General features: G+C 48.9%; 1 protein-coding gene across 3 annotated transcripts; it reads right to left on the reverse strand.

Annotated features, from left to right (window-relative positions):
- Positions 1-1,373: 1,373 nt before the first annotated feature.
- On the reverse strand, positions 1,374-14,583 carry FAM76B (family with sequence similarity 76 member B). 3 transcript variants are annotated; one of them, XM_077298459.1, is made up of 10 exons: positions 14,241-14,583; positions 12,391-12,455; positions 11,950-12,004; positions 11,050-11,205; positions 10,771-10,970; positions 9,745-9,792; positions 9,421-9,501; positions 8,264-8,414; positions 4,468-4,569; positions 1,374-4,077 (listed from the first exon to the last, which is right to left on the reverse strand). In XM_077298459.1, exons 1-10 carry the CDS (start codon positions 14,322-14,324, stop codon positions 3,988-3,990), a joined length of 1,032 nt encoding a protein of 343 aa, XP_077154574.1. In that variant the 5' UTR covers positions 14,325-14,583; the 3' UTR covers positions 1,374-3,987. The 3 variants fall into 3 exon arrangements, with proteins under 3 accessions (XP_077154574.1, XP_077154575.1, XP_077154576.1); XM_077298460.1 differs by having other exon boundaries at positions 2,260-4,077; positions 8,264-8,399; XM_077298461.1 differs by having other exon boundaries at positions 3,895-4,077; positions 8,264-8,396; positions 14,241-14,456.
- Between the last annotated feature and the right edge of the window lie 193 nt (positions 14,584-14,776).

Raw genomic sequence — 14,776 nt, forward strand, 5'->3', positions numbered from 1 at the left:
CGCTTATCCGGATGTTCCCTGTGTTTTTGGACGATGTCCTGAAACTCAGGGTGATTAGCAAATATTTTCTGGACGCGTTTAGTCTTTTTAAAAGACACTACGTGTTCCTGAGTGGAAACAGATTCCTCGTCCACCATCAGAGATTTATTGACTGCCTCAATAAGGGAGTCAAGTGTATCCTGACCGATCGAGGAGTCCTGAGTTAAAGACTCCTCTGACTCATATTCCGAGTCATGTACGCTGCGACCCTTGGGAGAAGGGGAGTGAGAGGTGGAACTCCCCGATGCTGAAGCTCGATCGTGTACGGGGGACGAGACATGGGCCCTTTTCCTAGAACTTCGAGATTCTCGAAGTAAAGTATGGCCCCTGTGGTCGGACGGCCCTTCACCGGCGGCGGATAACGTCGCGGTCGACGGAGGGGAGTTCTGGTTTATAGAGGATCCCTGGAAGGATTCCAGTGCCTTGGCCAATGAATCCATGGAACGCGACAAGGAAGCGGCCCACTCAGGAGGGTTAGGCCCGACGGGGGTCGGTGGAGACATTGGAGGTGGCGGCAGAAGGCGGCTGCGCACCGGCCGGGTCACAGTTCTGGCACAAAGGAGTAGTGTGAGCACGTGGCAAAGAAGAATTACAAGTGGCACATGCGGTAAAAAACAGTGTGCTTTTTGTTGCCCCTTTTTGCCTCCTTAGATTGAGACATAGTGTATGTCTGTGCCTCCAAAATACTGCAATAGCAGGGATGTGGATGCAGGGAAGGGGTTAAGTGTTTTCCTATAGGGAGGAGCAGCTTACCCACGGTCCTGTGTCCGTGTCCCCAGGGAGGAAGCGTTTGAGCTTGAATTCCACGCAGGAGAGGAGTCCCAAGATGGCGCCCGAGATTTGCAGGGCTGTTCTCGTTCAGAACGAGAAGGGCCTGAGCGGTGGGCGGGGCTCCAGTGGTGGGTGGGAATTATTTATGCAGGATGCCGGCGGGCGCGGTGTAGCGCCTCTCCCCAGGGACCCGGACCGCATCCTCCCACGCTGCAGCGTGAGGAGGGGACTACTCACCGAGCCTCGGTGCGGCCTCCAGCTCAATCGGTCCTCCCTGCGCCGGGGGATGGAGAGCGTCCTATGTGCCTGCCGCAGGGGACTTATGGCTGTGCAGCTGTGCCTGACGCAGGGGACTTACGGCTACCGTGGGGACTACAAGACGCCGAGGTGAGGGCTTGAGTGCGGTGGAGCCCGGGAGATGCACGAGAGGTATACTCTATGAGCTCACCCTATGTGGGGGAGATCGGGACAGAGTAGGAACCGTCGCCCTGGGTTTAGGTTAGGCGTGCCCCATTCGTCGCAGGAGAGGTACGGGGAGGTATACTCGCCTGTTGATGGTTCGGGGGAGAGCGGAACCTAAAAAGGAATCAGTCGCCCCCTTCACTCTGTTAGATAAAAAAATAAAAATTTACAGAAAATAAAAAATAAAATATTTAAAAAAATAAAACCATTTATATGGTGGGGTCTGAATAGACCCAAGTGCCTCCTACAGACACTAAGCAAGAACTGAGTCGTTTCTGGCCAGTCAAGGGGTGTATACTGCAGAGGAGGAGTTAACTCTTTGTGTTTACTTCGTGTCCTCCTAGTGGCAGCAGCATAACACCCCATGGTCCTGTGTCCCCCAATGAGGCGTAGGAGAAAAGTATAATAGAAACACATCACCACTTCTGCATTTATCACCCACTCCTGGTTTTGGCTTACAAATACTGATGTAAAATACTGACCAAATACTGCTAGTGTGACGGCAGCCTAACAGTGAGGAGGCGAGGGGGGCGTCCTGACTTAGGCTACGTTCACATTTGCGTTGTGCGGTTCAGCGTCGGCGACGCAACGCACAACGCAAATGTAAACGCATGCACAACGCAGCGTTTTGTGACGCATGCGTCCACTTTTGCATGGTTTTTGGCGCAGAAAAAACTGCATCATGCAGCGTCCTCTGCGCCCTGACGCATGCACCACAGTGACGCATGCTTCACAAAACGCAAGTGCAACGCATGTCCATGCGCCCCCCATGGTAAATATAGTGGCGCATGACGCATGCGTCGCCGCGGCTGCGCCTGACGCAACGCTAATGTGAACGTAGCCTTACAGACACTGATGTGCGACCAAATTACATCTGTGTAAAACTGGTATGAAGGTGAAAGCTACAGAGAAGTCCATCAGATCAACACACTCACCTATGAAAGGGGGTTATAATGCCCAAATGGAGCAATGCTTTCACTGGCACATTGGCACAGAAGGTTTAAAAACAAAACAAAAAAAAACAAAAAAAAACACACATCAGATCATTAGATTTCTACCTAAATGTTTTCTGTACAAAGTAAAAAAAAAACAAACAAAAAAAAAACCATCTGATAACAGAGAAAGGTTCTATACACACACCTAGAAATTAAAAAGTTACACCAAAGGCACTTGCAAGTAAGAATCCACAGATCTTACAAAAAGCGCACAGGCGACAGACGAGGGATTTCCTCCATTCTGGTATGAACTTACCAACTACTAGAAAGAGGAGACATCCCCGTAATGTGAGCGTCCACGAGAGAGCAGCATTTATTCTTAACTGATGCAAAATTCTGGGCCGATTTCAGAATTTATTATTATTTTTTTTTTTATTAATACAAAAGCTACAAATCCTCCGCTAAAATGACTGCGTGCAGTAGTAAGAGCTTAGCGCACACTTTAAACCTTGAGCTCAGTGCACAAACAGTAGGGAGCAAGGTCTTGAAGATGTTGTCAACCACTTGGACAACTTCTCATTCCCCTCGCTTGGCCCCGATAAAATAATAAAGGAGGAGAGTATAGGCTTTATTATTTTATTGGGGCCAAACATTTTGATCAAGTGGACAACCCTTCGAACTTTGGGGTTTTGTTTTTTTTCTTCCTACCATACAGCATTTGTCATATGGGGTTAATAATTTTACATCTGCATAGACCGGTCTTTCATACATATGGCAACATCATTTTTTATTTTATTTTTGTACTGGTAAATATTTTTACAACCTTTAAAAAGTTTAAGAACTTAAAAGCTTGAATCTGCGATAATCCAGTATTGCAATATATGGGGATATTACCGATGGCCTATATGAAGCCCAGCCACAGCCCAAGCTTCTTAGTGGTATAAAGATGGCAGTGATGGAGGAGGCCACCTTAGATAGGACTTATGAGCCACCCAAGGGGATTGCGTCACTAAGATCCCACTATCAGGAACGGACTGCGGCATTTAAGTGGTTAAGTGTTTTTAAAGTCAAGTGCTGGCTGTATAACACTGCCGGTACCTGCCCTGAGACTGCCACATACACCCGCGCCCGGCAGGGACAACTGGGCGACAATCGTGGACACTTACCCCTTAGGAATTTGCTTTTCCCATACGGAGGGCCAACTAGTTCTCACGAGTCCAGTGGAAGTGTCACCGTGACTGGTTTCCCTATAGATGGGGATTGTTTACAAGGACTTCTATTCATTTTATTTTTCCATCCAACAAGGATCCAGGTGTGATATTAAAAGACCGGACATGCACACAAAAATAAAATCTATAAACTTGCGATTAAAACAAAAATTTAAAATATATATTATACAGCAGATGTCATGGACTTGCTACAAATACAAGCCTCTTATTAAAAACAAAGGCCGTCGGCTGCCTCGGAGTTTTATTTCTTTTTTATACTTTTTATTGCCGTATAAGTTTGTGAAAAATGGCACTACTGCAGCGACACACATTCGATAAATTGGCCATTGCAAAAACAACCAGGCGTCTTCAAGCCGGCTGAAGTTGGTTTGCCTTTAAAAATTGATTAATGAGTCCGGTCAATGATTTAAAAAAAAAAAAACAAAAAAAAAAAAAATCTAAAATATTCCCTTATTACTACATAATTTTTTTTAAGGGCTTCACAGAATAAGAGGGAGAAAATAAAATCCCCCCAAAAAAAACAAACGCAGTCCTCCATGCTAAACAGGCCCTCAAGGAGAGGTCAGGATGCTGCCGCTTTTGTCAAATTTTTTACCCTTGGATAAAGCTGCCACCTGCTTCAGCAATTCACGATTTTTGCCCTAAAACAAAGATGAAAAACAGAATTGATAAATGTCAGGTTATACTGCAGGCCAACTCTGCATCAGCAGCTGAGGATATATAAACTTTTATTTTTTTTTGTGCTACAAATTGATTTATGAAAGGAGGAAAAGACATGAATTCTAGCTATTGTAACCGAGCTCCTATTGAGGTGAATGGGAGCACAGAAGCGGGAGACAAGATTGTTTTGGAGGCCAGTGACAGAAGATGAATCCTTTAAAAGATGGACAATTCCATGATCTGATGCTGCAGATCCTAACTGGCAATCTTCGGGAGTGCACCGCCACCACCTGCACTGCAAGCAGGAAGCCAGGGGAGCGGTGCACTCTTGCAGAAAGATCATGAGACAACCTCTTTAATTGTTGCCATACCTGCATCTGCTCCACAGATTCCTTATGAGCTTTTTCCATGCCATTCATCTTTGTCCTCAAATTATTCTCTTGGTACTGGAAGTCCGCTTTTAGCTCTGTAAGCTAAAAAAATATAATAATAATTTCAGTGATTTGATAACATTAAGAAAATGTATTTGTAAAATACAGAGGCCGAGACCGTCCTCCTTTCAAAAGGTTTTTATAGCCGGCGCTGTAAATGAAACGTTAAAAGCCAGTGAAGGAGACTTCGTCCCTGTGTGCTACACCCTTCACCGAGGTATTTTGGGGTTTTAGAGGGGCTCTGATAAGCCAGGAAGCAAGAGAAGCACTGATAGATGAATTGTAGCCAAGTACACTTTACAAGTAAGTTTTCTGTAGAAAGAAATCCCACAAGTCAGGAGGACTTGTAATGTGTCACCGTTAATCTCCTGAATGACACCTATGCTTTTAAATAAACCGAAATATCACCTGGAAAGCAACTACGGTATTATTCCAATACGCAAAAATTAGTTTTGCACTACTACAAAGTACAAGATTGCACAGACAATATTCACACGTAAAAAGTTTTAACATACTGAATGTTTTCATATACAGGCATGGCATTCTTGAAATTGTTCCAGAAAATGAAGCATTTCTCCCAGAAATAATAATAATATTTATACAGCGCCAACATATTCCGCAGCGCTTTACAGTTTAACAGTTTCAGAAATGTATTGTATTGTAATTACAAGTTTATTTCCTTTATTTTTTTTGTGTTCAAATATACACAGAAAAAAAGGCAAATTGGATATAACTTCACCCCCCACCCCACCCCTTAACCAAAAAATAAAAATGGTCCGGACAAAAATTTTTGGCACCTTTTAAAAACTATGAGTAAGCAACTTTGTTTCAAGCATGTGATGCTGATTCAAACTCACCTGCGGCAAGTAACAGAAGTGGACAATAAGACAATCAAGCCTGAACCAGATAACAAGGGGAGAAGATAACTCAATCTTTTCACTGTGCGTGATACACTAAGCATGGAGAACAGAAAGACTAACAAAAAAATATATATATATATATATATTGTTGTTGAAAAATATCAACAATCTCCAGAGATCTTGATGTTCCTTTGCCCAAGGTGCGCAACATAAATCAAGAAGTTTACAACACGTGGCACTGTAGCCAATCTCCTTAGTCCAGTGGTGAATAAGCAGCATCAATCATGTGCCAAAGAAATTTAAGCTGTCTTGTAGGCTCAGGGTGTATCAGTGTCAGTGCGAACTATCAATCAACATTTGAAAGAAATAAAATATTATGGCAGGAGACCCAGGAGGACCATATTGCTGACAGACTTAAAAAAAGCTAGCCTGCAGTTTGCCAAATGTACATGAGTAACCAAAAATTTTCTGGGAAAGAGTCTTGTGGACAGATGACACCAAGATACAACTCTTTGATAAAGCACATCATTCTGTTTACCGAAAACAGAATGAGGCCTACAAAGAAAAGAACACAGTACCTACAGTCAAACATGGTGGAGGTTCAATGATGTTTTGCTGCCTTTGGCACTGGGTGCTTTGCCTGTGCGCAAGGCAGCATTAAATCTGAAGATTACCACAGGATTTGGGGTTGCAATGTAGTGCCCAGTGTCAGATATCTGGATTTGCGTCCTAGGTCATGGGTCTTTCAGCAGGACAATGACCCCAAACATACTTCAAGAAGCACCCAGAAACGGATGGAAACAAAGCGCTATAGAGTTCTGAAGTGGCAGCAATGAGTCTGGATCTAAATCCCATTGAATACCCGTGGAGAGATCTTAAAATTGCTGTTGGGAGAAGACACATTCAAATACTCTGCTAAAATAAATAATGGGAACACTTAACACAATATAACTACAAATCGATCACACTTCTGTCAAATCAACTTGTCCTGTTATGAAGCAACACTGACTGAATCAATATCTCCTGCTTTTTTGTGCAAATGGAACAGACAACAGGTAGAAATGATAGGCAATTAGCAAGACAACCCCTATGAAGTTGTTCTGAAGGTGGTGACCACAGACCATTTTTCTGTTCCTTTTGGCTGTTTTGGTCACTTTTGCATTTTTGTCATTGCTCTCACCCCTAGAGGTAGCAATAGGCGGTGTCTATAACCCACAGAAGTTGCTCAGGTGGTGCAACTCATCCAAAATGGCACATCAATGAGAGCTGTGGCAAAAGGTATCAGCAGTGTCCAGGGCAGGGAGCAGATACCAGGAGACCGGCCAGTACAACAGGAGACATGGAGGGGGCCGTAGGAGGACAACACCCCAGCAGAAGGACTGCTACCTCCTATGAGGAAGGAGGAACAGTGCCAGAGCCCTGCAAAATGACCTCCAGCAGGCCACTAACATCCATGTGTCTGTTCAAACTGTCAGAAACAGACTCCATGAGGGTGGTATGGGGGAATGACGTCCACAAGTGGATGCTGAGCTCACAGCCCAACACCGTGAAGGGCGATTGGCATTTGCCAGAGAACACCAAGATTGGCGTCCTGTGCTCTTCATGGATGACAGCAGGTTCACAGTGAGAACATGTAACAGACTTGACAAAATCTGTAGACTCCGAGGAGAACATTCTGCTTCGTGCAACATCCTTCAGCATGACCGGTTTGGCAGTGGGTCAGTAATGGTGTGGGGTGTCATTTCTTTGGAGGTTTGCAAAGCCCTCCATGTGCTCGCCAGAGGTAGCCTGACTGCCACTAGGTACTGAGATGAGACCCTCAGACCCCTTGTGAGACCATATGCTGGTGTGGTTGACCCTGGGTTCCTCCTAATGCACGACAATGCCAGACCTCATGTGGCTGGAGTGTGTCAGCAGTTCCCGCAAGATGAAGGCATTGAAGCTATGGACTGGCCCGCCTGTTCCCCAGACCTGAATACAATCAATCACATTTAGGACATCAGGTCTCGTTCCATCCACCAACGTCACGTTGCACCACAGATTGTCCAGGAGTTGGCGGATGCTTTAGTCCAGGTCTGGGAGGAGATCCCTCAGGAGACCATCTGCCGCTTCATCAGGACCAATGCCCAGGCGTCGTAGGGAGATCATACAGGCACATGGAGGCCATACACAATACTGAGCATCATTTTCTTGTCTTGAGGCATTTCCACTAAAGATGGATCAGCCTGTAATTTGATTTTCCACTTTGATTTTGAGCATCATTCCAAATCCAGACCTCCGTGAGATAGTTTTGATTTATATTCATCATTTTTAGGTTTTATTGTTCTCAACACATTCCACTATGTAATGAATAAAGATTTGCATATTAAATATTTCATTCAGTGTTATCTAGGATGTGGTATTTTAGTGTTCCCTTTATTTTTTTTTTATGTATGAGACCTGAAGCAATTTGCGAAAGAAGAGTGGTCGAAAATTCCAGCTGAGAAGTGTAAGAAGCTTGTTGATGGTTATAGGAAGCGATTGGTTGCAGTTATTTATTCCAAAGGGTGTGCAACCAAATATTAAGCTGAGGGCGCCAACAATTTTGTCCGACCCATTTTTAGAATTGTGTGAAACTATGTCCAATTTGCCCTTTTCTCTTTTTTTGTGTTGCACCAATACACACAAAGGAAATAAACATGTAATTACAAGTGCAGATTTATCAATATTATCCAATTCTTAGCCGGATCTCCACATCACCAGTCGTTTTGCTGGACGTGCCTTTGCTACCAGAAGGACAGTGAGTTTTACAGTATGTGTTAGTTATGTAGGCTTTAGGGTGGGAGTTTTTCTCGAACCACACCAGAGGCGGCGCTCTTGAGCAGCAGGCGGCTTACCTTCTTATCTTTCTCCAGGATGGTCTGATCTCGCTGCTGTAAGAGCCGTTTCAGGGACATGACTTCTTCTTTCAATTGACTGATAAGCACAAAGTTGTCTGTGCCGCCGCTGTCCGTCGACTGATTGATTGAACTACTAAAATAATACATGCTGGAATTTAAACATTTATTGTAATATCAAAAATAATAAGACGTCTGTAATACGAGCAAGATATACAAAGTAAATTCTCTCTCTCTCATATATATATATATATATATATAAACACATAGGACAGCAGCGGAGCAAAAATGAGCAGAAAACCCCTCCCCAATCATAAGCAGATTAGGCACCAGCACTGCCGCTCCTGCAGTGTGACCACTGCAGTCAATCACTGCTGTCAGCAGACACATGGCAGCTTCACGTGACGCCGGTGCTAGGGGTTCACAGGGGGGCATGTTGTTATCGCTACGAGACCTTGGGCGTAACAATTGAGCTCAATTTCTATTCTACAGGCCTCTGCTCCACTAATTCTGTGGATCAGACTGTAGAGAAGGCTTGTATTTGGGTTAAAAGAGGCAGCCTCATCTTACTAAGTGGATAAAATTGCTTGTAAAAACAAGCAACCTGGCAATACGCTTCTGATTAAACCTGCAGGCATTTTTCAATCCTGAGTACTGCTCACTGCCTAGGTTACCAGCCACCTCTGCAGTCTATCAGAGGTGGACAGTCTCCTAGGCAGGAGAGGAGCACTCACATGCTCTGCAGCTGGGAGGACTGTCGGGTGCTGCCAGCTTCAGTGTGCCTTACGATGCTGCCCCTGCTTTCTGCTTCGGAGGGCACACGGTTTGGTCTGGAGGCTTAAACATGCTGCTTATCCGAACTGGCAATCTTCAGGAGTGCACCACCACCTGCAAGTAGGAAGCAAGGGGAGCAGTACACTCTTGCTGAAAGATCATGAGACAACCCCTTTAACTGTTCCCACATACAAGCGCTGACCGATTTGAAATTAAAGATCATAAGCCGGACAAAGTTATTCACGCAACTATTAGGAATATGGAATATTGGGGGTCCGTTTAGAGGGTTGGAGCCGCCCCAGAAATGAAGATATCTGACAAATACTCATATATCCATATTATAACTACATGTAACAGAAAATCTTTAGCTTTGATACACGTACCTGTCTCCGTTGGATGGCTTGGATTCCAATTTGGGCTTTTTCTTTGGAGTTTCATTCTGAATTGCTGTAGTAGATTTATGACTGCAATGAGAAGAGTCTGTAACTCACTGATCGACATGATACACAGACTTTATATCAGATATTCCCCAACAGGACAAACGCCTCAAAGCAAACAGCCCCCTATCTGCGGATCGGTGCAGATCTGGACGCCGAGGTCCCAAGACATCAGCCGATATGTGGCCACAAGCTCACGCTCCCCATTCACATGAATGGGCCAAGATGTAGGACATTTGGACACGAGTCGCATTTTATCCGTGATCATACCTTTGCTTCCAGATTCCCTGGTCTCCCTCGGGGCTTAGACTACTTATTCTATGGAAAAGGAGAAAAAGACTTGTGTTATTACCCAACATATACCTATGTATAAACAGAACTACTAATCAAGATACAAAAACCAGCACATGCCCTTCAGCTGCCAAGGCTTGCAGAGAATGGCAGATTCACCCCACAGCCAATTTCTGTTTTTTTTTGCTCCCCTTCTCCAAAGATTGACAGCGACATTTAAAATGATAACAGACGTGGGTGGATTGAGATTCCACCCGCAGCTGTTAGGGGCACAAGTCAGCTGATGTGTGCAGGAAAAGCTGCAGGCTCAAAGCCGGAGCCCACATCAAAGGGGGAGAACAGACATGGTCACTGTATGTCGTGAAGGGGTTAAAGACGAATACCCAGAATTGAAAGTTATTCTCTGACATATGAACAGGGGATAACAACCCGATGTCTACAGGATCTGCAGAGCATAAGCACCTCCCCTCCTTCCAAGACTGGACTCTGCAGAACCTGCACGGTTCAGTTTCTTATCTCCTAATTCCAAGGTTGGAGAATAACTTTCAGTTCTGGGATTCCCTCTTTAAACTACAATTCTGTATAAGCTTTAGCAGCATGTGTGGGTTTATAGCTTGTTCTGCTCCATTCATTGTCAATGAAACTGGTAGACATAGCAGAACTTTCAACTTTTTACTGGAGATATTTATTAGTAAATTGATTTTCAGGTCCCTGGTCCAGTGACCTTGTCAGTAGCCCGTAGCCACCAGACCGAAGCCTTGTGAACACCTCCTACCTGCAGTCATCTCTTCCGATCAGTAGGCCCGATGCAATGTCACACTATAACAATGACCTAGAAATCAGAAGAGGTGTCGGGATCCCAGCAGGTAGGAGCAGATGACTGAGCTCCCACCCGGAGGTCACAGAATACTGAAGAAACTCCTGAGCCAGGGTCGTAGGACTCGATCCGCTCATATCGGTCCTACAGCTAAATGCATTACTACGCAGTAAAATCTCGCCGCTTACTTGTGACTGCTGCTATGCCGGTGGTGGTGATGATGGTGGTGGTGATGATGGTGTTTAGGGTGAAGCTGGTCTTTCTCAGTAAGAGAAGAGGATGAAGAATTTGAATGTGTGGAGCCCAGGCTCTTCCGCTGCTCCTTAGTCTTCTGGAGAACCCTCTTGTAGGAGAGCGTACAAAGCCAACACAGCAACTTCCCATCAACCTGGAGACAGAAGCAAAAAGTGAATGGATCAGAAGTAATCATGTGATCTGGTGCCGCCGCATCGCGTGATCTGTTATACCTTTCTTCTGCCTTCTTCCTTCCGGTCAAAAGCGCACTGCTGTTTGCATTGTTCGCAGGTTTGTGGAGGTCCGTATTTTTTCTCTGAGTTGGTGCAACGCTGACACTTGGTGCCGATAAACGCTGCTATAATGTTACAGTACTGACAAGGCTTGGGCTGAGGAGAAGAAGAAATGGTACAGAGTTAGGATTATCACAATGTGTAGCAAGAAGGAACGTGGCATGGCGAGCCGAGGGAGAGAAGACGAGGGGCACTTGTGTCACTCAGGAACGCAGAGAGCCCCCTCAATGAGGATTAAAAGCTATCCTGAACCTATGACATTTAGGATATACCCGCACCCATCTGGTTCCATCTTGTTTAAGTCAATGGGACTTTCGGAAATTGCTGAACATCCCTGAAAGTGTCACCAAGTTCCCTGCCCCTAGTCTCACGCTCACCAGCCATCGTTGTTGTCCGTTATCGGCGCTGCTCCGGTCGTCTTATGCTGGGCGACCTGGAGGTCACTTCTCAATGGAAGTCTGAGAGCCACAATGAGGGTCTCAGCCTTACACAGAGCTGGAGACTTACTTCTGGTCAGTCAGAAGTTGCAGTCCAAGATGGCGGAGCAGGACGGCACGGCACCGGGAACAGAAAACAACGGTGGGTAAGTAAGACTAGGTGCAGGGACCTCATGTGAGTAGCATCACTCCAGCGCCAAAATAAAGCGCCGGCGTGGTGCTTTACAGGGGTATTACAGCGCCGCTCACGAATACAGCGATACTGAGGTTATATCCCACACTATTCGGCAGGTGCTCTGCAAGTGTCCTGCTCTAATGTGAGCTCACAACATCAGTAAATGAGCAGCTATAGATCCACACGGACGTCTCCCAGTAAATGGACGATCGCAGACAGGCGACTTACCGTTCCAAACTGCTTAACGTTCTGAGCGCACTTCTTGCATATAGTGTTGGTTTTACTAGAGAAAGACAAGAAGGATGATGACATTAGAGAGGAGGGAACCTCAGCGGTACACGGCCATTATTAATGACTAATATAAGTGCCGGGAACGCCTCGCTGCAATCCAGGTCAGAGGAGAAACCTGCAGATCAGCCCGCAGGTCGGTGTGTGGGGTAATCACGGCGTCTACGTATGCGGGATACAGAACACTGGGCGTCACACAGATTACTGGGCGACACAGGGGAAGGCTGACAGCCGGGGTGAAGGCTGAAATGGAGCCACGGTTCTCACACAACTTCTGGTAGAAAAGTTCTCTCGGGAACAAATCCTCGGAGATTGCAAATAAATTACTAAAATAAGACTCATGATCTACAAACCAGAGGAAAAATGCCGAACCGTCCGTACCTCTCCTGCTGAAACTCCGACCGGCAGTACGTGCACTTGACAATGGGATGAGCGATGCGGCACTCCTGGAGGAAGAACAATACGGGAACATCAGAGAGGCCAGACTACAGCCAAGGTCACCGAGCGCAGAGGAAGTCATCACCCCGTATACAATATGATATCACTTATCATAAGAGATGGCATTACTGATCTCCGGGGGCGACTGCCGGACCCTCCACCAGAATGGCCGAATGGAGACATCTCTGCTCCACTAACCATCTGCAGGACTGTCCGACAGCCGAGGACAAAGCTCCTCATCTCTGCCAGTACCATAGGCAATGAAAGGAGCTGAGGGGGCATTCTCCACCTCCTCTGGATCGCTGGGGTCCCAGCCACCTCGATGGCCACAGAGCGCCCGGCGACATCCCACCCCGGGGGGGACGCACAGAGCGCCCGGTGACATCCCACCCCGGGGGACTGCACAGAGCGCAAGGTGACATCCCACCCCGGGGGGCCGCACAGAGCGCCCGGCGACATCCCACTCCGGGGGGCCGCACAGAGCGCAAGGTGACATCCCACCCCGGGGGGCCGCACAGAGCGCAAGGTGACATCCCACCCCGGGGGGCCGCACAGAGCGCCCGGTGACATGCCACCCCGGGGGGCCGCACAGAGCGCAAGGTGACATCCCACCCCGGGGGGCCGCACAGAGCGCCCGGTGACATCCCACCCCGGGGGGGACGCACAGAGCGCCCGGTGACATCCCACCCCGGGGGACTGCACAGAGCGCAAGGTGACATCCCACCCCGGGGGGCCGCACAGAGCGCCCGGCGACATCCCACCCCGGGGGGCCGCACACAGCGCAAGGTGACATCCCACCCCGGGGGGGACGCACAGAGCGCAAGGTGACATCCCACCCCGGGGGACCGCACAGAGCGCAAGGTGACATCCCACCCCGGGGGGCCGCACACAGCGCAAGGTGACATCCCACCCCGGGGGGGACGCACATAGCGCAGCGCCCGGTGACATCCCACCCCGGGGGGCCGCACACAGCGCCCGGTGACATCCCACCCCGGGGGGCCGCACACAGCGCCCGGTGACATCCCACCCCGGGGGGCCGCACACAGCGCCCGGTGACATCCCACCCCGGGGGGCCGCACACAGCGCCCGGTGACATCCCACCCCGGGGGGCCGCACACAGCGCCCGGTGACATCCCACCCCGGGGGGCCGCACACAGCGCCCGGTGACATCCCACCCCGGGGGGCCGCACACAGCGCCCGGTGACATCCCACCCCGGGGGGCCGCACACAGCGCCCGGTGACATCCCACCCCGGGGGACTGCACAGAGCGCAAGGTGACATCCCACCCCGGGGGGGACGCACAGAGCGCCCGGTGACATCCCACCCCGGGGGACTGCACAGAGCGCAAGGTGACATCCCACCCCGGGGGGCCGCACACAGCGCCCGGCGACATCCCACCCCGGGGGGCCGCACACAGCGCCCGGCGACATCCCACCCCGGGGGGGCCGCACACAGCGCCCGGTGACATCCCACCCCGGGGGGGCCGCACACAGCGCCCGGCGACATCCCACCCCGGGGGGGCCGCACACAGCGCCCGGTGACATCCCACCCCGGCGGACCAAAGACTCCCTATTAGTCATAAAGAGGTTCTGCAGCAGCTGATAGAGGTCATGTCACCCTTTTCACAGCACTTGGTGCAGCTGCTGCAGCACCTCGGTGATGTGACTCCGCAGGGAGCGATGCTGTCCTGGTATCACGTGTATTATGGCGGCTGGGTGCCGGGTGCTCGTCCTTCAGTGACCTGCGCCCACACGGAGGGCAGGCGGCCGCCCGGACTAGGCCTCAGCACGCACCTTGCACAGCTGCTGGCCCTGAGAGAGCTCCTCGAACGGATACCGCTGGTTACACTTGGTGCAGGCGTACAGCGCCGAGGCCATCCTGCGGCCGCAGTGACGGAGCAGAGCCGGGGCTGAGGACGCGGCTGCGGGCACGGAGGAGACGCTGCGCTGCTATTTCTGCCTCCCGGATGGCGGCGTCTCAGAAATTGGATATTTCGTGTCCGGCGCCCGCCCGTCGCAGAATTTCCTTCTCTGTCCCCGTCACTCAGCGGCTCCCCCCTGGCGTTACACAATCCTCCCACCGGATGTGGACGTCGCTGCCGGTTCCTCTCTTTTCCGTTTTTTATCTCGTCACTTCGGGCTTGTCATTATCTCTCCGGTTTTATGTCCTGCCCTCCCGCCCCGGAAAAAAAAACACTAATAAGAAATAAACAAAAGGACGAAAAAACAACCCAAGAAAGCCGTAACCGGATAGTGACAAATCTGCATCACTACAAAGGAAGGGCCGCGGGAGCCAATCACAGCGCCCCTCTCAGGGGCGGGAAACTCCC

The sequence above is a fragment of the Ranitomeya variabilis genome, chromosome 3 (assembly GCF_051348905.1).
Source record: "Ranitomeya variabilis isolate aRanVar5 chromosome 3, aRanVar5.hap1, whole genome shotgun sequence".
In the NCBI taxonomy this organism is placed as follows: Eukaryota; Metazoa; Chordata; class Amphibia; order Anura; family Dendrobatidae; genus Ranitomeya; species Ranitomeya variabilis.